Raw genomic sequence first — 23,497 nt, 5'->3', positions numbered from 1 at the left:
GCTGGTTTTGGGCGGGAAATAATCTTGGCGGCAAAAGAATACTGTACTACCTACGTGGCAAGTATCCAGCCGTTTAATCTTCCGGGCTTTGGAAAGTGGGGGAAATGGACTTCGAATCATCTGGAATGTGGGGAAATTGGCCCACCTTTGAAAGATAAATGGGCCATACGCCCATGAACTAGAAGACAGGGCTTTATCCTTAAGATCGGACTTCAGGGCATAGTGCTTGGACAGCTGACTATTTTGGCACTGGCGTAGACAAGTAACACCAGGTATAGATTTTGGTATTCTAGGACTTTAACCTTTAAACGTCTTCTTGGTACTCACAATCAAGCAAAGGCTATGGCTTTTATGAAATTATATCGTGTTACAGTAATTTATTCGGTAACTTCGTTACAATACTTTTTCTTCAGTAATATTATGATTTATAATAATTTCATGTGATTTTCGTTTATCAAAATTACAATCGCAGAACATTCTGCATATTACTATTTACTAGACTAGAGAGAGTAATCAAAGAGACAAAATTTAAAAAAACATAAAGTATATTTCACGAGGGCATATTTTACAAAGATTACTGATGACACTTTGATGGCTGAGGGTGAATTTATGTTTGATAGACAACTATAATAGAAGAGCTTGTATGGGAAGAAAGAACATGATATATACAGTAAGATAAAAATTATAATAACTATACTTGGTGTAACAATTTCTTTAATCTTTTCTTTCATTCCATTCTAATAGGGTTGTCAAAATCAATAACAACTAATCCCGATTTTTTGTCCCTCTCCCAAAGAAAAAAAAAATCAGGACAAGAACAAAGCAGGGAAGAGAGAAATATTAAAATCGCCTAGTCTCTCAGCTTTCCCTGTGCTCCATCCTTAAATTTGTTCCACCACTTGAATTATACTGTGTAGTGCTGCTGGATGGTATCAATGTCCAGCCCCTTCAACTTGACCACTGACTCAACGTGACCCTTGAGAGTGTGGAGCTCCCTCAGCCTGCCAAAATGATGTTTTCAGTTAAGTTGTGATTTGTGAATCGTGTATAGTTAGAAACATATAATATAAAGCAATGTTCCTTATAATGGTAGCTGGCTGGCTCAGGCCCTTTGGACTTTACCTTGCAACCTCAGCACGCTTCTTAGCCTGCTCAGCTATTTCTGACAACTCGTGGTAGCTCTTGTCGTTCAAAATGGTTTCTGGGGGTGAAAGGCCGTGAAGGGTACGTTGAGCCGCTGCCCATTGTGCCTCCCTCTCTCCCTTTCCGTAGTCCTTCTTTGTCGTGAATGCGGTCTAAATTGATAATCGGAAAGAACAAAATGAAATTAAGCTCAAGATGTATACAGAGGACGCACAAATATGTCTAACAAGAATATTTTTGACCTTGTTCTGAAGCAGGTTATCCCAGGCTTTGCCACTCAAGGAGTAGCGGATGATGAACTTGAGGATATCAAGAGGGATGTAGGTAATCAAGCTGAAGAGCCAGATAACTCCTGCCCATCCCCATCCAATGCCTTGGATCCTGGCGAAGCCCCAGCTTGCATACACGGCTATGAGAGTAGCCACCTGGTGGGACAAAGCAAAAGAGTCATAATTTTGGATAAAACTTGCCTATACTATGACTATAATCAATGCATAGAAGTGAAACTTAAAAAAATATAAATGTAGTCACCAGCTGTGCTGCAATGAAGGCTCCGATAAGCAAGAGACCAGGGCGCTCAACAAAGGACCAGCTCCTTGACCTTGTCACAAAGATGAGTGCTTGACTGATGATACTCACTTGAAGGTAGAGAGCCGAAGTAAGCTCATCTATGTTATCATGGATTGGCCTCACGCCAAACTTCTCCTGCAAAAATGGAAAACGATATTAATTTTTGTCATCTTTGATATAGTATAATTAATTCGGTTAATTTGTTGTCAGTGTGATTCACTCACAGTGAAGAAGTCAGTGTCATGAGCGAGCCAGAAAAAGAGCACGGAGATGATAGCCATGTAGGCCCCAAGAACAATCCCTGTGGCGAAGATTTCATTCAGCTTCCATGAGTCGGGCATAGGAGATGGCTTGACCCTGTCCTTGGAGATAGTCATGATGGTTCCATCATTGAGGATGGCAATGATCAAGACCATGAATGGTGAGAAGTCAAACTTCCAGATGAGAGCAACAAGCATGAATCCCATCACAATACGAATTGTGATGGAAACAGCATAAATTGTGTAGTTCTTCATCCTCTGAAAGATGGCTCTGCTTGTCAATACTGCGCTCACAATCACACTCAATCCTGGCTCGGTTAAGACTATGTCTGAGGCGCTTCTGGCAGCATCAGTTGCATCAGCCACAGCAATACCAATATCTGCCTTCTTAAGTGCTGGGGCATCGTTCACACCATCTCCTGTCATGCCACAGATGTGCTTCCGATCTTGGAGCCTTTTAACAATCTCGTACTTGTGCTCTGCATACAACAAAATTTTCAGTAATTAAATTAAGTACCTTCCTAACACATTTCATTGCTGTTTTTAGTAATTTGAGAACTCGAGATGATTATCCAATTACCAGGGAAGACTCCGGCAAATCCATCAGCCTTCTCAATGAGCTCATCAACAGGAATGGCGGCAATAGCCTCATCCTTACTCTGTCCAAGGAGGGAGGAAGAAGGATACATGTTAGTGCCCATGCCAAGTCTGCGACCAGTCTCTTTGCCAATGGCCAGCTGGTCACCAGTGATCATCTTAACATTAACACCAAGGTCAAGGGCCCGTCGAATAGTCTCAGCACTGTCATGCCTTGGAGGATCAAAGAGAGGCAAAAGACCCACAAACTCCCAAGGTCCTCCAGCGCTCTCCTTTGTTTTCTCTGGAATTGTCTGTGAAAAGGCAGAAAAAATTGGTTAGAGAAGTGGTCAATCTTAATAGACACTCGTATAGAATCATGTATGTGCATATTAGATTTAGGGTCATCCACCTGTCTAGCAACTGCCAAGGAGCGAAGGCCACGGTCAGCAAAGTTGTCAATGACACCAAGCGCCTTCTTCCTCAACTCTCCAGTTAGCCCACAAAGGTCAATGATCTGGTACCAAATAACATTAGATTTTGGATTGAAAAGCCACACTTGTACAACCAGTGATAGTTTAGAGATCAGAAATGAAATATCACTGCAGTTCAATTGTTGTAGTATCTTACCTGCTCAGGAGCGCCCTTGCTGCAACGATGCCACTCGCCATCACTGTCGATGTAGGTGATAGCAGTGCGCTTATCCACAGGGTTAAAGGGAAAGAAGTGCAACTCAGTGATTCCAGCCCTTGCCTGTAGATTCAAAAGAACAAAATATTAGTAACTCAATGCAATAGCTCCGCTATTTCAGCCTGTTTGAATGAAATGGGGGCCGTATCAGATACCTCTTTGGGGTCGCCCAACATCCCTACAATTGAAGCGTCAATGGCATCCTGGTTTTCAACCCTGGAAGCCCTTGCAGCAAGCAGCATAAGGGTGTCCTTGTCAATACCACTTGCGAACACCTGGAGATATAAATATACTCATAAATAAATACCAAGTTCATGCACTTGAAACCTTGTTAAAAAGTTAGCAAAACTGCTAATAACCAACCTCAATGAGACTCCTGTCTACTGTTAGCTTGTTGAGGGTGAGGGTCCCGGTCTTATCACTGCACAGGACATCCATTCCTGCCATTTCTTCAATGGCAGTCATCCTCTTGGTGATGGCACCTTGCTCTGACAAGCGGTGAGACCCAATAGCCATTGTCACAGACAAGACTGTAGGCATGGCGATCGGGATTCCTCCAATGAGAAGCACCAACAGGTTGTCAATACCATCTCTGTACCTCCTGTGCTGGATTGGGTACATCACTATGATCTCAATGAGCATTCCCACAGCAATCGAGCAGATACAGAAGTTACCAATGGCAGTCAACACCTGCGCCATTAAGGAACATGAAGCAATGGGTTATTACATAATGTAAACATTATCAAATTGAACCATCATAACGAAACAACCACATCGATGGTACCTTTTGGAAGTGACCAACATTGTTGGTGCTGTCAACAAGGTGAGCAGCCTTGCCAAAGAAGGTATGGACACCGGTGGCAATGACAACAGCCTCAATCTCACCTTGTTTGCAGGTGGATCCAGAGAAGACCTCATCACCTGGATTCTTGGTAACAGGTAGGGACTCACCAGTGAGGGCAGACTGATCAATCTTGAGTGCATCACCCTCCAAGAGACGAGCATCCGCAGGGATGATATCTCCCAATTTGACACTAATTACATCTCCTGGTACCAGAATTGCTGCATCTTGCTCACCCCATTTGCCATCTCTCAACACCTACAAAAGTGAAACATGATGTTGATAGAACCAGGAAAAGAGAATCCCAAGAAGCAGTGAGACATGTATAAAAAGGAACAAACAAGAGTTACCTTAGTTTTGGGGGCAAGACCAGCCATCAAAGCAGCTGCCGCGTTGCCAGCGTTGTTTTCCTCAATGAAACTGATAGTTGAGTTGATAAAAAGCAAAGCAACGATACCAACGAAGTCTTGCCAGTCTGGAGGCTTGCCTCCTCCGTTGGCCAAAACAATGGCCATGATAGCAGCAGCCTCCATAACCCACGACAGAGGATTCCACATGAAGCCCAAGAACTTGAGAAATTTGCACTCTTTCTTCTCTTCAAGCTTGTTAGGGCCAAAGATTTCGAGCCTTTTCTCTCCTTCTGCTGTTGTCAAACCCTCTCGCGTACATTTCAGCTGCTCAAAAACCTCCTCCACGGGGATGCGCTCCTACATAAACACCATTTTATCAACATTTTTAGAAACAAAAACCAACAGAAACCATACAAACGGAAGCTAACAGGAAAAAAACAATGGTTTCAAATGCTTACAAGGTCAACAGTCTCGTTTTTTATCTGCTCCAAAGAGGTGTCGCCATCGGAAGCCATGGCTACGGACAATCCGGAAAACAGAATAACAAACCAGGACCTTGTTTAAGAGAAGAAAGAAGAAAGCTCTTGATCACAGGAACTGATCTTTGAGTTCCTTCTTTCTTCAGGTTATTGTGGTAGCTGCCCCTGGTCAGGCTTCCCCGTCCTCCATAACACTGGACCGGTGCCGAGAGGAAAATGAGAATAGGAGATTACTTGTTCTTGAAGGAGACAGCAGTCTTTGGCATGAAGTGTAATGGTTTTATAACCAACATTTGAAAGAAAACGAGAGGAAGAAAGTAGCGACATTGAATTCGGGGCTGGTCCTATCTTTGATCTGTGGCTGGCCAGAAGTCCCGGTCTTTTAGTTGCCGTTAACTGTTTTATTAGAGCATCTGACAGCCTTTTATATTACAGAACTTAACTGTCCGTAAAGAGCTTTGAATGAAGCTTTCTATGGTTTGTGTCGAAAACAAGTGTCACCCCACATTCTTCTTTTTCTACTGAAGGGTTGACATTTCATTTTTGGGCGTCAAAATGTCAGCCACCAAAAACAAGCTGACAAGTGAAAGCTAATGCTGGCATCAAATGGTAACCAAGAAAGAGGAATTTCTGCAGAAATACAAGGAACCATTAACAGAACGAAAAGGGTTGGATCATGGAAGTACCTTGTTCCTGTCTCTTGATAATCATATATCTTAGGAAATTGGGATATCTCAGCATTAGTAGTCATTTTCTTTTGGCTACATGTTAAATTCTGTTAATCGCACTATGAAAAATTGACAATAATCTAATGAGAAATAAGAAAAATCATGATTATTTCTTTACAATCATTTGCTTCCAACAGGCCATTAGGCCATAAAGGACCATATTTATATGACACAAATCCTTCATAGTCCACGGAAGCTGCTTAGCAAATGTAAAGATGCTCTCGTGAAAGGCGTCACAACAACTAAGACAACAGGCAAAAGGGCTGACATGTAGCACAGAAGCAAAACTCAATGGGGAAGCTCCATATCTTTTCTGCTCCTTGTACGCAAATTACAAACTCACTGACGTAGCATTTAATGTGAAGATACGATTCTGAAGAATCTGCACAAATATGATGCATGTATATTATGCCAAAATGTCAAAACTATAATGCAACGTAAGTACATTGATGCATGTGTATTATACTAGGAATTACCTATCACACCCACAACTAACACAATATCAGCGTTCATTCGTTTTGAAGGAAAAACTTTTCCGAAAAACATTTTCATGAGGTAGTGGTGTTTGGATGACTGAAAATGAGATCCAAGAGAAAAATATTTTACGGAACGTCCCTGAGGGGTGTAAGATAATTTTCAAAGAGAGCCAAAAAAGACTCTGTCATTCCTGCTTCTCGACCGTCACACCCTCCTTCCTTCCTTCCACCTCCACCCTCGGTTCCTGCATCAGCGCTGTTTGGGCTTCCTCTGGCAGCAAATCTCTCTTCCTTCAGCCAGATATGCTTTGCTCTCCTTCCTTCCTCAGATTTGAAACAGCCCCTGATGGGACTTTTGTTGTTGCTTCTTTGATCCTCATATCTGCTCTTCTCCCCATCTGAAAATTTCAGATTGGTTTTTTATTGTTGGTACTGCATCTAGGATGTTTGATCGGTGCACCGTTTTGCCATGCGATTTTGTGTCTTGCCTGTTTTAAGTTTTCTGGATAGAGCTGTCTAGCATGACTTAGTTTTCTCACACCAGTCTTCTACCAAATCCAGATTATTAACAACGAACTTGATGGAACTGTTTTTTATCCATCTTGGTTTAATATATATTTGCATGGCTTAATGCTAAAGAATTACAATGAATTTATCTTGAGATCAGCGGACTTGATCTTAAATAGATTAATGCTAATGTTGTGACAAATATTTTTGACAGTAAAAAATATTTTCGACAGTCCCAACTTCAAAACTTTTTCATTCTAACACTCATATAAGTCTCCTCTATTCCTCTAAAACATCGAGTACTAACACACACTTGCACAAATTCTCTGACCATATCTCATCTTCAACTTAACAGCTATCAATCAACCATGACCAATTGACCATCACACCCATCATGGAACCATGGGCATTACTTGCAATGTCGCTTATCTCTCTAGTTCCCATTGATTTCTTATATCTAAATTTTACAAACTCTCCACTTCCAATCCAATGTAAATAGCACCACTATATTCCTCTATTAATCCATCTACCTAAAGTCACTCAACCAAGGTATTCATTTGCACAACTTACTTATATGACCTTATTAACTGTGAACTTCCCTACTCAAAGTATATTCCATTTCAAACTACCTAAATGCTCTCCTAGTCTATAAATATACAAAGCAATTGCCCCTATCAAACAAACTTCATGATAATCTTAAATGGAAAAGCCAGTAATCCACTCTTCAAGTCACAGTCCTCTCCCTACTCTGAACCAAACTCCTACACTCTTCATATTGTCTCTAATAGTCAATATAACATACCTCACAAGTTTTTTCAATAACAGATGAGCAACACTGCTCTGAGAAAACTTAATGAATCATGTCACTCAAGAGTACTGGTTTAAGCAATATCACTATTACCTAAAAATTTCAAGTTCATTAATGCAACATACGCCATTACAGTGTTAACTTATTCTTAACAAGGCAACAAATCAGTTTCAAATAAACTCAACAAAGTCTCTCGAGCACATACAGATCATCCAGGTGAGAACAGCTTATCCTATCAAGCTAAGTTAAATCAACCAGCACAGCCAAATTCAACACTGGGCACTCAAATGAAGATAAAGATAATAATGAACTAAAAGCAGAATATAGAATCAAATATTAGCTAAAACAAAGTCGAACCTACAACTTGAAGTCTTGCCAACAATCTCATCAAAATATCTATTGAAAGAACCTCTCAGTAGTTCCCAATATTAAATGCCACATCAAAAAGTCTGCAAATAAACTTGGAAAAACAAAAAAGAAAGCTTGAATCCAAATAAGCCCATCGAGCTTAGAACCCTAGCTTGGTGCGGCGCCAGTGCCTACGCTTCGCATTGTACCTGCACCCCAAAAAAAATTTGAAAAGAACCCATCAACACATGCTCCGAAAATACCTTAAAAATGAAATAAAAACAGAACCTAATGCAAATAATGAAGAAAACATGTTTGACCTGATGGTGTTGTCGGTGCGCATGCGGATCCAGTAAGGGATAGGCCTGTTCTGCCTCATCTTCTTGGCCAGCTTCTTCTTGATCATGAAAGTCTTGTGCGAAGGCTGCCATGTCAAATAAACCATTCAAAACATCAGAAAGGTATACCATTGACAACTTTGCTCACATATAAACAGAGATAACCAACCATTTTTGCAGAAGGAAAATGAAGAAGAACTACAGCAATTCAAAGCTTAAAACGACTAGCTCATACACTTATCCAAGGACTAAGATGAGGTAGAAGAGGAAGGAAGGAGGGAGATTACCATCTTTAGCGGTTGGGAGCGGATGCGGCGCTAGGGTCTTGAAGCTGCGGAGTGCTAGGCTCTGAAGATTGAAAGCGCTCGAACATAAATTTGTGCTGCGTCTGGGATTTTAGGGTTTTCCTTGTTGGGCCTTTTGGTGGACTTTGACAGCCGTGATATGGACTTTTGTCGGTGATTTAGGGCCCAAATCAAACATTTTAAGCCCATATTTTTTGGGCCTTCTCCAATATTTTTTAAACTTGTACTTAAAACAATCTTTCAATAAGAACAAATTCCTCATAATCCTAACTTATTATGATTTCTATTGTAATTGATTAATTAAAAAAAATCATACTTTCATCTTTTAACTTTGTTTAAAATGTTAGTCACATGTTCTAAAAAGATTGTTATACCTCTTATTAACCCTTTTTTTCTTTTTTTTTAATATATGTGAGATATTATTTATACAAACGATAAATAAACTTCTCTCAATTTAAAAATGATAAATCTCATTTTGCTTGTATCAAAATTAATATTCGAAACCTTTAAATTAAAATCTCAAGTTTTGCTCCTCAGAATCTATTAATACTTCTTTTTATCTTGCTTAAAAATAAGATCGAAACATCTTTTTATCAAAAGATTGAAGACATTGTTTTAAAAAAATAAATAAAAACATTGATAAAGTATCGTGTAGGGATGACAATAGGTATTTTATAATCAGATACTTGATACTATCTAACTTAATTAAGTATGATCAAAATATCTTATAATTGGGTTCAGATATCGATCCGATAATAAAACTATCATTTGTCACTATTTTGGGTTAGGTGTAAGTAGTGGTCATAGGGTATTTCAATACTCAAACCTAATTATAAATAATAAAATTTACTGTTAAATTTTAATTTTATATATTATATTTTTGTTTATAAATTACTTTAATTAATATACTAGTTATTAAAATTTATTAATCATATTAAATTTTTAATTTTTTTACAAGCCACTTTAATTTATTAATTTAATTTTTATTAATAATATATAAAAATTTAATTTTTTATTTCTAATTTAACTTTAAATTCGTGTTTTTAACAAATATTAATAATCGAATTTAATGCTATTGATTATTTGATTTTGATGTAATGGATTTTTGACCCAATGGGCCTATGACAGTCCAAAATAGATTCCAATGTGGGTTAAAAAATTCGAGCCCATTCGTGATTGGTGATCCATCCAAATCATAATAGCTCACACACCCGCCAAGCGCAGATGCTCGGGTCCAAGGACAACACCTCCCCCTAAAAGAACCTGGCCTTGTAAGGAAGCTTCTGTCTCTGTAATATTCAGATGTTTTTTGTTTTATTTTTTTTTTCAGTCTCTCTCATCTCTTATATATAAACAGTACAAAAGCCAAAATCCCCACCAACCCAAACTCGTCTACTCTCTCATTCTCTCTCTCTAAAATTATTGGATCTAGGGTTCTGGGTTTTTCTAACTTAGTCATTGGTCAGCAAATCGAGTGGCTGTGGTTGCTCCTCCGCAGCATCTCTTTTAACGCAATGCCTCCTCGCGCACCTAAGCGAAAGTCGGCCCCACCCAACTCCTTATCGGTCACATCATCCGACGGTAGTTCTGGTATTCCCCCCCCCTTCTCCCTCTCTATTTTCTTTTTCTTCTTTTTTGAAAAGAAAAAAAGAAGAAGAATTTGTCTATGTTTGGTACGCGAGAAAGAGCGGGAAAAAAGATTAAAGAAAATAGAAGAATTTAAGCGAGAATTACGGTGACCCGATTGATTTATGGCTAGTTATGATGAAAGGTTCTTTACTGTCGTCGGCGTTGGTTTGTTTTCTTTTGTTCGAATGTTGAATGACGATTTATTCTATTCTGATCGGTTTCTCAGAAACCGCGGGAAAAAGAGAATATATTAAATTGAAAAATCGTACGGTAACTTTATTTTTAACGATCTTCGGTTAACACTTTTGTCTTTTTGTTTTTTTAGATTACTTTTTTTGCAGCAAAGAAACGTCTTAGTTCAAGAAAAGAATATGAATTGATTAATGACCTAACAAATCTGATTCGGCTCTTGTTTTCTTCTTTTCCTTGATTATTATCTTGGCATCATTGGGTTAGCATTCATAGTTGGTGGGTTTTGTGGCTTGAATGTAATTGCAGCTTATTACTACCTCTCCACTTAAATTTAGTTACATACCCTTTAATGAATTTTTATTAAAATTGATGTTTATGGTTTAACCTTTCACAGCAAGTTAGGGAAAGTAGTACTCTTTGTGTGCTTGGAGAATGCTACATCAAAAAGAAGGGTCTGATTGACATGGAGTTGTTAACATTAGACTTTACGTTAGGTAAGGAGTAGGGAAGACAGGTTGAATCTTGGACCTGTTGAAAAGGACCTTACTTTTATTTAGGATAGTTCTAAATAGGACACAGTGACCTTATAGGTTATATTGTCGGTAAAGTAGCATCCTGAGAATGTTGATTCCTATAATATGGTAATCTTGGTAGAGACCCGCTTGCCTGATGTTGTCACCTGAAAACTATTGGAATCGGCATTTTGTATCATATTGCAATTTAAATTAAATGTTTGTTAAATAGATAAAATAATGATAATGCCTGTTACCCTCAGTTGATTGGGCTATAAGAGTTCTCCCCCCCACCCCCCAAATATGCTTGTTATTATTCCACTAAACTTTTGTGGGTTTTTTATTTTGGAGTGTCTGGTATTTCTAATTCAATAATGCTATTTCTTTTTTCTTCTTTTTTCAGTCTCAAGTAAAGCTAAAACAAAAGGGTTTGTAAGAATAGATCGCATGTTCGATTCATATGCTAATAGTTCATTAGGCATGATTGAGTAAGTATATTCTGTCTACATTTTTTATATTTGTAGAGTTACTGAATAGTATTATGTTCACACCAGCTATGTCAACAGTGATTGGTGTCCTTTCGATACAAATACAATAGAAGAAGAAGTTAAATAAATTCACTATATTTATCCAAATCATACTGTTATCATTTTCAAGGTCAAGGATCTGTCTCAGTATTGATCCTTAAAGATGTTAGAATTCATCTCTTTTCTGTTTTAAAATGTGGAACATAATGCTGATGAAAAGCTCATGAACCTTCTTAAATTAGTGGTTTTGAACATAATGTCTCAGCATTTTATTGTATCATATGTATATTTAAATTTCATATCAATGTACTTATTGAAAAGTGCTTCCATTAAGAACAACTTTCAGTTAAGGATTTTTTTTAGCTGCATTTCCATTGGGTGAAAAAGTGATGAGTTCCCTTGAAAAACATGAAAGAGCTATATTTTTTCCTTATCTATTTGATCTGAATAAGTTAACATAAGCCCCATTGGATGTGCAAGAGAGATTTTCTTTATAGGATTGCATGCATATCCTTTTCTAATACTCTTTGTTTGCTTGACCAGTCCAGATGGTATTGAAGCATTCTGTTCAGATCTAGGAGTGGACTGCACTGATGTGAGGATATTGATGCTTGCTTGGTATAGTATATTCTGTGGATATATTACTGGACCCATACTTTGGTCTGGGTTTCTTCTAACATCATGTGCTCTGCATATCTCAGGAAATTAAAAGCTCAAAGGCAGGGCTATTTTACCCAGGTGAGCAGAAGCACTACTTATATGATGTCCGCATTTGATAGATAACACAATAGAAGAAGTGAGCTGTGGGTAGACGAATGACCACCTTATTTCTTCTCTTGCACTGAATCAGGATGAGTGGCGAACTGGCCTGAAAGAGTTGAGGGTTGATTCAATTAGCAAACTAAAAAAGGCACTTCCTGAACTGGAGAAGGAGGTATTTGTATCCGTTGGAACAGTTATTGCAATCATTATATAGTCATTTTCCAGTTGACAAGTAAGCAATTGAGTGGTAGTACTAATTTTATATTTTCTATATCTGAAAAAAAGGTGGGGAAGCCATCAAATTATGACAATTTCTATTCCTATGCATTTCGATACTGCCTGACAGGTTTGTCCTTTAATTGAATAAAATCAGCCCTTTTTTTTCACCATGCCTGGCTTATCTATTCTTGGAATTTGTTTTTGTTTTCTAATAGAAAGCTGACATTGATCAATTGCCTCAGAGGAGATGCAAAAGAGTGTGGACATTGAAAGCATCTGTGAATTGTTGAATCTTGTTCTAGGGGCCCAATTTCGTCCCCAGGTTGATTTACTAATTGAGTATCTAAAGGTAGGTAGCCAATTTTGTTTATGAGGCTGTTATTCTCTAATCTTTAGCAAAAGAAATACTGATAAGATGCACTGTTTATAATCAGCATTTATGTTCCACGACATGTTTTGTGATGCATGGCCATGATTTTCTGGCAGGTACAGAGTGATTACAAAGTAATAAATTTGGACCAGTGGATAAATTTTCTACGTTTTTGCCAGGAGGTAAGCCTATTGAAAAAAAAGGAAAAATTTATTACTGTTAGTTTCCTCAAAAACTCTTTAGCATGAATTGTTTCTTTCCCTTTGCATTTAAATTTAGTGTCAGTTGCCAAAAGGAAGAAAGAAGTAAAGCAAAGAAAATAAGAAATGACATTCAAAGGGATCAAAAATGCATCCTAGATTCATTTGGTGGTGGTTGACGTATGTGCTTTTATTTTATATTGCATTGATAAAACTGAACTATGTATGATTTTTGATGAAAAGGTATTAGTTTGCCTTTGTTTTTCCCTTCAAGCAATCTAAGGCATCAATAATAATTTGAATCCTTGCTAGCAGATTAATTTTCCAGATCTTGAAAATTATGATGCAACCCAAGCTTGGCCCTTGATCCTTGATAATTTTGTTGACTGGATGAGAGAAAAGCATAGCTCGTTTTAGCATCATTTGTGTGTCTCTCAGATAGCTGATTGCATAAGGTAAATGATCTCTGTCTCTTTCTTGCTCTCTATCTATCTATCTATGTGGATTTGTTCAATTTTAATTCTCTTGAAAGTAGTTAAAGAAAGATCAAATTCATTTTATTCATCTGTCTGCAGGACCTTGTGGAAACCCTAACCAGTAATCATGGAGCTGGCTCATATCGTAACTGATTAAACTGATTTTGCCGGACCTTTTCTCAGGTTAAAGCTACAATTTTGTTGTCCGGAGATGAGTTAGACATTCCGCATTCATTTTACCTATCTTAAGCAGAAAAAATTCGTGTTACTCTTATCAAAATAAAGGATAATTCTCTAAATATAGCGTTAAAGCATCATCTCTCTCTACAGTTTCATTATGGATTGTGATGTTAATCATCTACTAATTTGCAAAACCATTAGTAAGAGCTTCTGCTTTAGTTAAATCCAGTGGCTTGAGTGCAGCATGGATTTCCTAGCTGAGCATATCAGCAAGGTGGTGTCCTATTTCCAGCAAATATTTGTGAAACTCAATAGAACTTCTAAAAGAAAATACAAAGTTGTCTTTCTCCTAAGGTCAGTTTACTCTTGATGTTTTCGAGAATGTAACTATCCAAACTAACAAGACCATTTTTCAATACAAAAAAGCTGGCCGAAATAAAGGCTTAAAACATCAAATTTAACAGTTAGCGGTCATGAGTCCCTGTACGGTCCAAGCCCCAATCCTTGTCACCTCTAATTCTGGACTTCCTTGGCAAGTCAATATCACTAAAAGGCCTAAGCTACCAAAAAGTATCAATGAATTTACATCAAAATCACATTTTTTTTTTTTTAATTGAGGAGAGATGATTCGAACTCTGTTCTTTAAGCAGGAGATAATGCATACATAGCTTTTTAGGAAAACAATCGGTGGTTGCATCAATGCCATCCAAGTTTAATTAATGGAATTATGTGGGTTTGTTCATGGATCCATGTATCCAGACCTTGGGGCAAAATCCAACCAGCAACAATATAGGATGCAAACAAAGAAGCAATTCACTAAAATTTGAGCGTGGGTTTGCCTTTGTTTAATGCATTATGCTTTACGCAAATGCCAAAGATCACTCTCAAGTCTCAAACTCATGATGGTCGAGCTTATTACGTCAGTTCATGGAGTACTGTAATAATGTTGGACCATTGGAAGGGTCGCTTTTGTATCATTCATATGACCAAAATGAGCTGTTCGCAGCTGGTTTTCCGAATATCTGCTTGTCGACGAGTATTTTTCTGTTTGTGATTCTATTTCGTATCTATGTGAATGGGTTTATTGATTCATCCAAAATATAAAATACTTAAGAATGAATGCCAAAGAGAAATTGAACTTGTTACCAAGTTATTCCTCTATTGAGAGCTAAAGTAACAAGGAAAGATATTAACAAAGCAAAATTGGATTGGAAAGTAGCTTTTGGACGAGGGGAAGAAGGAAAAATGCTTGATGCCATTGAAACTTGCTTAACCTTCATTACTGCTTAAGTACTCCATCATTAAGGAAAAGCTTCACTGCCCAATGCCCCGTCCAGAACAACAGTTACTACAATATTTTTGATGTTTTCAAACATGATTGTTTAATTAACAAGAAAGCTGGCCGATAGCAAACCTCGGAAACAACATGAGGATTCACAAGAATTTAAGTTTCTGCCCGACATATCCAAACAGAACACTCCAGACACAACAAATCCAGTAAATCGATGAAACCATAGCTTAGTTATACTACTGCCACATGCTCTATATACAACAGCATATACTCCATTGGTTCTGACAACTGGAAAAAAAGTCATTAAATTTCAAGTTATCGTCACAATGTCCTAACCGATGGCCAAGCAAAAAATTGCATCGTTCGTCTTGGCCGTTGTCTTAATCCTTGGTGCGAATATCTCATTCTCTGCTGCTTCATTTCCTACTTTGTTGACTCGTAATTACTGGCAGAATTCTAGACCAACGAAAATGATTGGGTGGCCACCGGGCGCTGACCCTGAAAATATTTCCCCCTCTCCATCACCCCAACCGGCTCCTACTCCTCCACCTTATTCTGATGATGGAATTAAAGGTGGCTATTGGCCTTCATGGCTAGCTTATAGTTTCCCTCCCTCCTCAATCCCTACCTTGTACTTCACGCATGTGTTTTATGCCTTTGTTGGCATTGATGCCTCTACTTACAACTTGTCCACTACTCAACCTGATGATGAATGGATGGGAAACTTTACAGCTACCCTTCATGCCAAAAAGCCCCCAGCAAAAGCCCTGTTATCCATAGGAGGAGCGAATTCAGGCTTTGGTACTTTCTCCGGCATGGCTAGTGACCCTGATAATCGTGCTGCCTTTATCAAATCTACTATTGCTACAGCCAGAAAATATGGTTTTGATGGCCTTGACATTGATTGGGAATTTCCTAGTAACCCAGATGACATGTCAAACCTCTCAGTGCTGTTTAAAGAGTGGCGTCAGGCTGTTAAGAGTGAGGCTTCAGACTCGGGCAAGCCCCGCCTTCTTTTAAGCGCTGCTGTTTATTTTGCTTCCAGCTTTTTATTTGATCTGCCTAGGACATACCCTGGTGATGCCATTGCAAAATATGTTGATTTTGTGAATCCTATGTGCTTTGATTATCATGGAAGTTGGGACACTACCGTCACTGGTGAGCATGCTTTGCTTTACGATAAATCCAGCAATATCAGCACAAGCTATGGTATATCATCCTGGATTGAGATTGGGGTCCCTCCAAAGAAGCTGGTTATGGGCATGCCCCTTTATGGAAGAACATGGGAATTGGAGGACCCAAAAAAACATAAAATTGGAGATCCTGCTATTGGAGTTGGGCCTGGAGATAATGGCATATTGTTGTACAAGGACATTGTAACTTACAATGCTGACCATCATGCTCATGTAGTGTATGGCGGGGACACCGTATCAGAATATTCATATTCAGGAACCGATTGGATTGGTTATGATGGGCCAACATCAGTTGCAAAGAAGGTTGAGTATGCTAAGGCTCATAACCTTGGTGGTTATTTCTTCTGGGCCCTTGGATATGACATGAACTGGACTCTCTCAGCAGCAGGTAGGTTAAGGCAGAATATTTGAATATAAACTTGATCATCGGGATAATAGAGCTTGAACCTTCGACTAATTCCCAGAATCTCACGTTAACCTTTTATTGCTAGATCATCATTCAAAGCATATTGGCCTTAGACTAACATTTTTCATTCAAGTTAACGCTAGAGAAACAGAGGATCCAATGATCAATTTTGCAAAACATATTAAGGGTAGTTAAATAGGTTTGTTGCTTATACACTTCCAGGTCTTTTATGATTTATGTGCTTGCCTGGCAGCATCAAATGCATGGGAAGGAATATACTAGCAGCTTGTGAAGTCAGAATTCGGATGAAGTCTTCACCAAAAGTCTGGAGCTTTCACGGAGCATGATTCAGTGGGAGCTCTCAGAAACTGTTTCTCTTTCTTTCCGTCCTTATATAAGCTCGTGTGCACCATGTTATAAATAAATTTCATTATTCCTTTATTATTGTGAACTATCGTTGGTTTGTAATTTTTTTATATCGTGAAGTAATGAATAGATTATTTTCTTTGTTGTTTATTGATGGAAATAAAAGATTTGAGAAGTTCGACGAAATGAACTAACGTGTTCAACTCGGATTGATCAATTAGACATTGTTTTTATCATGATTTACTGGATAAAGGCATAAAAAGATAAACTAAGATTCTTCCATTGTACCAGCATAACTCAAATCCATGTTCAACTGGCATTTATGTATCTCTTTACCTGGTACTACTACTAGGCAAATACAGTATACAGACCGAAGGAGCTTCAGTTTTCATTCACCAAGAATCCACGCTCTTGAAGCTGCAAAAGCATATCAAGCACAAGAAAATGTTGAGTAACAAAATCATCAGGTTAGTAATTGTATGTCAATAAAGGAGTATATAACGTCAGTATTACCTTGTCTAGAGATTTTCCACTCGTTGTCGTAGCTAAGAGCCCAGAAGAAATAGCCACGAATTCCAAGGGCCTGAGCAAACCCAATCTTCAACGTTGTTGATAAAGCATCATCATACCCAATCCAGGTTGACCCAACGTAAGAATATGTGGATACGGTTTCCCTGTCATGTATTACATTGGCACCATTCTTCTTGTTGAACTCCTCCACCTGGACAAACGTCAACACCCCACTGTCTCCTGGACCGACTGCAACTGCGGCCGATCCAATCCCATGTGAATTTGGGTCCTTGAGCTGCCAAGTCCTACCATAAAGGGGCAGGCCCATAACCATCTTGCTCCTAGGCACCCCAGCTTTGATCCATGACCTAAGGCCATAACTTGTACTCACATTACTGTTTGGGTCATAAAGCGCAGCATGAGCGCCTGTCTTTGAAGTGTTCCATCCTCCATGATAATCGAAACACATTGCACTAACCCAATCCAGATTTTGATTGATGGAGCCCACTGGGTATTTTCGGTAGACTTCATCCAAGAAAAAGTCTACGGAGAAGTACACCGCCGCCGTGAGAAGCAGAGGAGCTCGGTGGCTGGCCTTAGCTTCATAGTTGATTGCTTGCCGCCATTCCGTAAACAAAACGCCCAAGTCTTGCATATCTTTTGGGTTTTTAGGGAACTCCCAGTCGAGGTCCATCCCGTCAAAACCAAACTTTCGTGCCACCTCTATGGCTGAATTTATAAAAGCTTTACGTGTCTTTGCCTCAGAAGCCATGCGAGAGAAGACAAGAGGATCAGCACCTCCGCCACCAATAGAGAAAAGGGTTTTAACCAGCGGCTTTTTGTGATCGAGGGTGGTAGTAAAATTTGACAGCAGATGAGCTGTTGAACTTGGGATTTCGAATGTATAGGTGATGTTGCTTGGCATGAGAAAAGCATAGTAAATATGAGTAAACAAGGATGTATCTATGGCCGATGGTGGGAAAGTCGTCGTCCATGAAGGCCAATAAGCTGCTTTGACAGCCAGTGGCAACGCCATGACAACTCTTGTAGGCACAATTAAGAAAACAATAAGAATCGAAAAGAGCTGAATATATGTCTTGATGAGGCCTGCCATTATTGCAATGAAGGCTTATCACTAATGATTTTCATCAAAGAGTCCAGAAGAGACACATATATAGCAATCATCTGGCTAATAGTCTGGCCAGAAGAAACTTTGGACACTTCTTTGTTTATAGTTTTGGATCCTTGCCTTTATGCATTAAACATAATTTCTAGATTATAGGGAAGTTAAAATCGCATATATTTTGGCTGCCGTTGACATTTATTCGGGTAATTTTCACTTATATTTCTTACAATTCTAACGTTTTTCATATGATACCTCCAGATAAGAAATGTGGGATTAGACATTTCATATATTGGTGGGTTGGGTGGGCGTCTCCAGAAAAATTGACCTATTCTATTCAAACATTGATTAGAAAATGATAAAAGGGTTGTCCAATTCCGATTGGAATCAAGGTTAAAATTGAGTGCATTGGGTAACTGTTCAAAACAACACTAAATATAAAATAGGAGAGCAAAGTTTTTATACTCATAATATAGATGGTGGTGTTTGAGCCTTACATATAGTGGGCTTATGTGCTTGTCTCGCACTCTCCTTTGGTAGTGGGAGAGGGCATGCATATGAGAAAGTGAAGGGACAAGTGGAAGTCACAGTCTAGCACCTTGGCTCTTATTACTGCTTTTGTAAAGTCTTAATTAATATCAACCCAATGGACTTCCGAATCTCTTTCAATCATTTACCAAATGCAAGTGTATTTCATTCTCAAACTCTTAATATGATGGCTACCCTTTGATTTTTCAAGATTTGATATTTTTTTCTCATTTTTTATAATTATATCACATAAATATATTTCATCATCATTTATTATGATATATCAATATGTGACGTAAATATCATATAACATAAAATAATAATAAATTAAATTTTAATTATCTTTTAAATGAAATTAAGTAAATACCTTGAATTAAGATTTTTTTATTATCAGATTTCACCTACATGTTTTTCTTGTTAAGATTAGGATTATCATAACCTTTTTATGATCATTGTAGCCTGTTATTTAGGAGCTCCTTTCCTCATTTCTTTTATGTTTGCTGCCAAAGGTATTTTGCACAACATTCTTTTGCTAATTGTACAAGGGCAATACCCTCTCCAAATGTGGCTTTCTATGCTAAGAGAAGTCAAGTCTTCTAACAGTTAAGGTTTTAGACTTGGTGCATGTTTGGCTTAACTTTTTTTTAACTTATTTATCTTTTAAAAGTAAAAGTCAGACCAAACATAATCTTTTAAGAAAGTCTTAAAGAAAAGTAATTTTTTTTTAAAAACAAAATTTTTAAAAAAAGAGCTTAAAAAAAAGCTCCAAGGAGGAGCTTTTTCTTCTCTATTTTTAAAAATACAAGAGAATTTTTATTTTTGTTTCAAAAATATCCTCATTTGTTAAAAATAATTATACTATTACCCTCTCAAAAAAATACATTCTATGATAATTTTAACAAAAATTATAACTTATTAAAAAGAACTTATAAAAAGAAATTTATCAATTAATTTTAGCTTAATTTTAAAATCTATTATTTTTGATAAGAGCTTCATAATAACTTTTAAATTAAAAAAAAAAAGTCAAGGCCAAACAGGCTCATATGACATTTTAGTTTTTAACTTAATAAAATTTAATTTTCAAAAAAAAAAAACTTTGAATTAATCCTTGAGTGGATTGCGCCTAGATGGCCATCTAGCAGTCCAAACTTTTCAACCTAACACTTTTGTCAACCCATGTTTATCACTCTAAAAATTTTCAACCTAATAAATTTTGTCAACCCAAAATTTTCAACCTAATACTTTTGTAATTTGGTTATCATCTGACATGATGTATTGTAGCCTATATTCAACTATATGATTTGGAAATATAATTGTTTGTTGACAAAAAATTCGAAATCCAAAGGCATGTATCGATTTAAGTAGCATCTTTTCTTTCCTTTCAAAGCAAAATCCGAAATAGTCTAGAGTGATTAAAGCCATGGATTAGTCCATGATGAGTAGTTCTGTGAAGTTGTCTTTAGCCAATTTACAATGGGCAAAACCAGCCATGACCAACTTTGTGGAAAATCAGAACTGCTCTTCTATAGCCTTACCGGAACTGGACTCATCCTACTTTTGTCCTTGAAAGTTCAACTATTTTATGGATAGTTTTTGTATTATTTTATAAAGATCAATAGCATGTGCTACACCTACTTTGGTAGATGATAGAATTCAATTAAAGACAGTAATTAAATGGAAGAGATATTGTTTCTGTTCTGTACTCTTTGGGCTTTTTTCCTGTACACTGCTGCAGTATATTATTGTTTCTTTGTAGCAGGGTTTGTTTGCCTCTTTGGGTAATAAAATTTTTTAATTATCTAATGTTATGAAAATTACCCAAAAAATAACAAAGATAAAATACAAAAAAATCAAGCAAATAAAAAAATATAAGAATTTACATGATTCAACCTCTTACTTACGTTTATGGAATGAAACTGTTCTTTTATTATTAATAAATTAAAGAATAATAAATTGACCTCTATGTTCTCCAAATCAACTCAAAATTCCTTGTATATTCTTTCTCAATAACCTTTCAAGAACACTCATTCAAAATACTCAAACTCCATATAAACAGTGCCGGCCCTTGGGTGAAGCCACCCAAGTAGGGACTTTAGGCCCTCAATTTAGGGAGGCCCCAATTTTAGGAAAAATTTATAATTTTATAATAATTATAATATAATTAATTATATTAAAAATATATATAAATTAAAAAATATATAAAAGTAAAAAATAATTAATAAAATTATTTATTCTTTCACTTTTTAAATTACGTGCCTAATAAATCTCAAATTTTTATTATTTTTTTATTTTTAAAATGCTATTAATTCTCAACTATATTCTTATATCTCCAACAAACTAACAGTCATATGTATTTAATCATCTCCAACAACTAGTTTTTTCTCACTTATTTCTCTCATTTTCAATCAATGCATTTAATGATTTTTAATAGCTATTTTTTTCCTATGTATAAAACTAATTATTATTTTTTCAATGTATAATATCTACTTTTGAAATCTTTATTTCTTATTTGCTTTAATTTTTCTCTAAAGAATACACAAGAAGTCTGTTTTTTTATTATCTTCATAAAGTTGTGAGCCTCATTTGTGGTTTGTAATAAGCATTCAATAATTAGGTACTATTCTTCTAATCTTTATAGATTTTTTTACTTTAATTTAGAGTTTATATTATATTGTTATATTATTTTTATTTTATGTTATAGTTGATTTATTTGAATTAAAAATTTTGATTGTTGATTTTATATTAGCCATTAAAAAAATATAAGATAATTATAATAGTTAAATATTTTTGTACCTCATGTCAAATCGAAAATATGAATATGGTTATTCAAAGCTTAAAAAAAAAAGAAGAATTGAAAGTTTAATACAATCTCAAAAAGGAGCTCTTGATAAATTTTTTACAAGTAATAAAAATAATGAATAAAAAATTATTAATAAATGTCCCTTAAACGAACAAGTTAATAATCTTAGAGAGTTAGATGATGATTAAATCCTAGAACAAGATGTTAATGAAGAGATTCAAAATGATCATAGAAATCATGAAGAGATTCAAAATGATCATAGAAATTATGATGAAGAGGATCAACCTATTAATTTAAATGATTGCATTCCTAAAAATATTTATGATCCAAGTCAATGGACAAAATATTGATACAAATTTAAGAGATTTATTAGTAGAAAAAGGTCCAATTAAAGTTAATGATTTAGATTTTCCCAAAGATGAATTTTCAAGACATTTTTTTGTTACATATTATATTCAAAAGTTGGCAAATGGGGAGACACATGAAAGAAGATGGCTAGTTTATTCGAAAGACTTAGCTAGAGTATTTTGTTTTTTTTTGTAAATTGTTTAATTTGGCTTCTAGTATAAGTAAATTAGCAAATGTAGGCACCAAAGATTGGAGAAACCTTAGTGCTAAGCTTAAGAGTCATGAAATGAGTAATGAGCATATTACTAATATGAGTTCTTGGATTGATTTAGAAATGAGATTATTGAAAAATAAAACAATTGATGAAAGTGTTCAAGAACAAATAACAAGAGATGAAGAATATTGGAAAAAAGTATTAACAAGAATTCTTGTTGTAATAAAAACTCTTGGTAAAAATACTTTGGCTTTTTATGGGAAAAATGAAAAGATATATCAAGAAAATAATGAAAATTTTTTAAGCCTAATTGAAATGATTGCAGAATTTGATCCAGTGATGCAAGAATATATTTGACGCATTAAAGACAATAAAATTCATACTCATTACCTTGGACATAAAGTACAAAATGAATTGATAAATTTGTTAGCAAGTGAAATTAGAAATAAAATTATTAAAAACCTCATAGAAGCAAAATATTTTTCAATAATACTTGATTACACTCCAGATGTAAGTCATCAAGAGCAAATGTCTTTTATATTACGATGTGTTAATATTTCATCAAGTCCAATTAAAGTTATGGAGTATTTTTTTGAATTTTTAAAAGTAGATGATACAACTGAAAAAAGTCTTTTTGATGCCATTGTGGATGAAATAAAAAATATTGGGCTTGATATTAATAATTTAAGAGGACAGGGATATGATAATGGATCTAATATGAAGGGAAAACAATAAGGAGTGCAAAAAAGAATTTTAGACTTAAATACTAAATCCTTTTATACACCATGTGGTTGTTACAATCTAAATTTAGTACTTTGTGACATGGCAAATTCTTGGACTAAAGCTACATCATTTTTTGGAGTGGTACAACAAATATATTCACTATTTTCTTCTTCTACCAAACGATGGAAAATTTTACAAGACAATATACCTAGTCTAACTCTTAAATCATTGTCACAAACACGTTAAGAAAGTCATGTTTGTCGTAACGTGCGGGTACAGGAACCAGACCGCTAGACGCGATGTGAAAACTCACTAAAAAATTAAACTAGGAGTCTCCACCAATATTTTTTATTAGGTGCGATTGGCCACCTATTGACTCAATTCTAATCGATGAAGCCTTAAATTAATTTTAAGCCCACCAAAAAGAACCTTCAACTGGTCTACGATTTTCTAGATCTATGCTCGGGAGTACGGTTACGCTCGGGAAAGGATTAGAACCCCCGGGACGC

The 23,497-nt window shown here is 36.3% G+C and overlaps 4 protein-coding genes and 1 pseudogene across 4 annotated transcripts; 2 read left to right on the top strand and 3 right to left on the bottom strand.

The window, feature by feature from the left end:
- Positions 1-664: 664 nt before the first annotated feature.
- On the bottom strand, positions 665-5,381 carry LOC18587897 (ATPase 8, plasma membrane-type). The gene is made up of 13 exons (XM_007011944.3): positions 4,889-5,381; positions 4,431-4,787; positions 4,024-4,338; positions 3,603-3,929; positions 3,395-3,514; positions 3,180-3,302; positions 2,962-3,066; positions 2,554-2,863; positions 1,938-2,452; positions 1,675-1,848; positions 1,386-1,568; positions 1,123-1,295; positions 665-1,001 (listed from the first exon to the last, which is right to left on the bottom strand). The coding sequence occupies exons 1-13, from the start codon at positions 4,943-4,945 to the stop codon at positions 905-907; spliced, it is 2,856 nt and encodes a 951-aa protein (XP_007012006.3). The 5' UTR covers positions 4,946-5,381; the 3' UTR covers positions 665-904.
- A 2,371-nt stretch (positions 5,382-7,752) lies between these two features.
- Positions 7,753-8,522, bottom strand: LOC18587895 (large ribosomal subunit protein eL39x). The gene is made up of 3 exons (XM_007011942.3): positions 8,402-8,522; positions 8,097-8,200; positions 7,753-7,985 (listed from the first exon to the last, which is right to left on the bottom strand). The coding sequence occupies exons 1-3, from the start codon at positions 8,402-8,404 to the stop codon at positions 7,937-7,939; spliced, it is 156 nt and encodes a 51-aa protein (XP_007012004.1). The 5' UTR covers positions 8,405-8,522; the 3' UTR covers positions 7,753-7,936.
- A 2,001-nt stretch (positions 8,523-10,523) lies between these two features.
- On the top strand, positions 10,524-13,728 carry LOC18587894 (uncharacterized). The gene is made up of 11 exons (XM_088809492.1): positions 10,524-10,536; positions 10,635-10,734; positions 11,156-11,240; positions 11,823-11,897; positions 11,981-12,017; positions 12,130-12,213; positions 12,327-12,387; positions 12,503-12,609; positions 12,747-12,812; positions 13,146-13,285; positions 13,406-13,728. The coding sequence occupies exons 2-10, from the start codon at positions 10,704-10,706 to the stop codon at positions 13,245-13,247; spliced, it is 648 nt and encodes a 215-aa protein (XP_088665618.1). The 5' UTR covers positions 10,524-10,536; positions 10,635-10,703; the 3' UTR covers positions 13,248-13,285; positions 13,406-13,728.
- A 1,387-nt stretch (positions 13,729-15,115) lies between these two features.
- Positions 15,116-16,381, top strand: LOC18587893 (class V chitinase CHIT5 pseudogene; annotated as a pseudogene).
- Positions 16,382-16,918: 537 nt separating this feature from the next.
- LOC18587892 (class V chitinase CHIT5b-like) lies at positions 16,919-18,512 on the bottom strand. Its single transcript, XM_007011937.3, has 2 exons — positions 17,256-18,512; positions 16,919-17,159 (listed from the first exon to the last, which is right to left on the bottom strand). The coding sequence occupies exons 1-2, from the start codon at positions 18,364-18,366 to the stop codon at positions 17,131-17,133; spliced, it is 1,140 nt and encodes a 379-aa protein (XP_007011999.3). The 5' UTR covers positions 18,367-18,512; the 3' UTR covers positions 16,919-17,130.
- Between the last annotated feature and the right edge of the window lie 4,985 nt (positions 18,513-23,497).

The sequence above is a fragment of the Theobroma cacao genome, chromosome 9 (genome assembly GCF_053813885.1).
Source record: "Theobroma cacao isolate CCN51 chromosome 9, ASM5381388v1, whole genome shotgun sequence".
NCBI classification, from domain to species: Eukaryota; Viridiplantae; Streptophyta; class Magnoliopsida; order Malvales; family Malvaceae; genus Theobroma; species Theobroma cacao.
This window is presented reverse-complemented; position numbering and strand designations above follow the sequence as displayed.

Coding starts and splice junctions, on each gene's coding strand:
- LOC18587895 (XM_007011942.3), bottom strand. Junction 7,986..8,096: donor CGCACCGACAACACCATCAG/GTCAAACATGTT, acceptor TTTGGGGTGCAG/GTACAATGCGAAGCGTAGGC.
- LOC18587894 (XM_088809492.1), top strand. CDS start 10,704: ATGGAGTTGTTAACATTAGACTTTACGTTAG. Junction 10,735..11,155: donor AACATTAGACTTTACGTTAG/GTAAGGAGTAGG, acceptor TTCTTTTTTCAG/TCTCAAGTAAAGCTAAAACA. Junction 12,610..12,746: donor TACTAATTGAGTATCTAAAG/GTAGGTAGCCAA, acceptor ATTTTCTGGCAG/GTACAGAGTGATTACAAAGT.
- LOC18587897 (XM_007011944.3), bottom strand. CDS start 4,945: ATGGCTTCCGATGGCGACACCTCTTTGGAGCAGATAAAAAACGAGACT. Junction 3,930..4,023: donor ATGTTGGTCACTTCCAAAAG/GTACCATCGATG, acceptor TTAATGGCGCAG/GTGTTGACTGCCATTGGTAA. Junction 3,067..3,179: donor GCAAGGGCGCTCCTGAGCAG/GTAAGATACTAC, acceptor ATTTGGTACCAG/ATCATTGACCTTTGTGGGCT.
- LOC18587892 (XM_007011937.3), bottom strand. CDS start 18,366: ATGGCAGGCCTCATCAAGACATATATTCAGCTCTTTTCGATTCTTATT. Junction 17,160..17,255: donor GTGGAAAATCTCTAGACAAG/GTAATACTGACG, acceptor ATGCTTTTGCAG/CTTCAAGAGCGTGGATTCTT.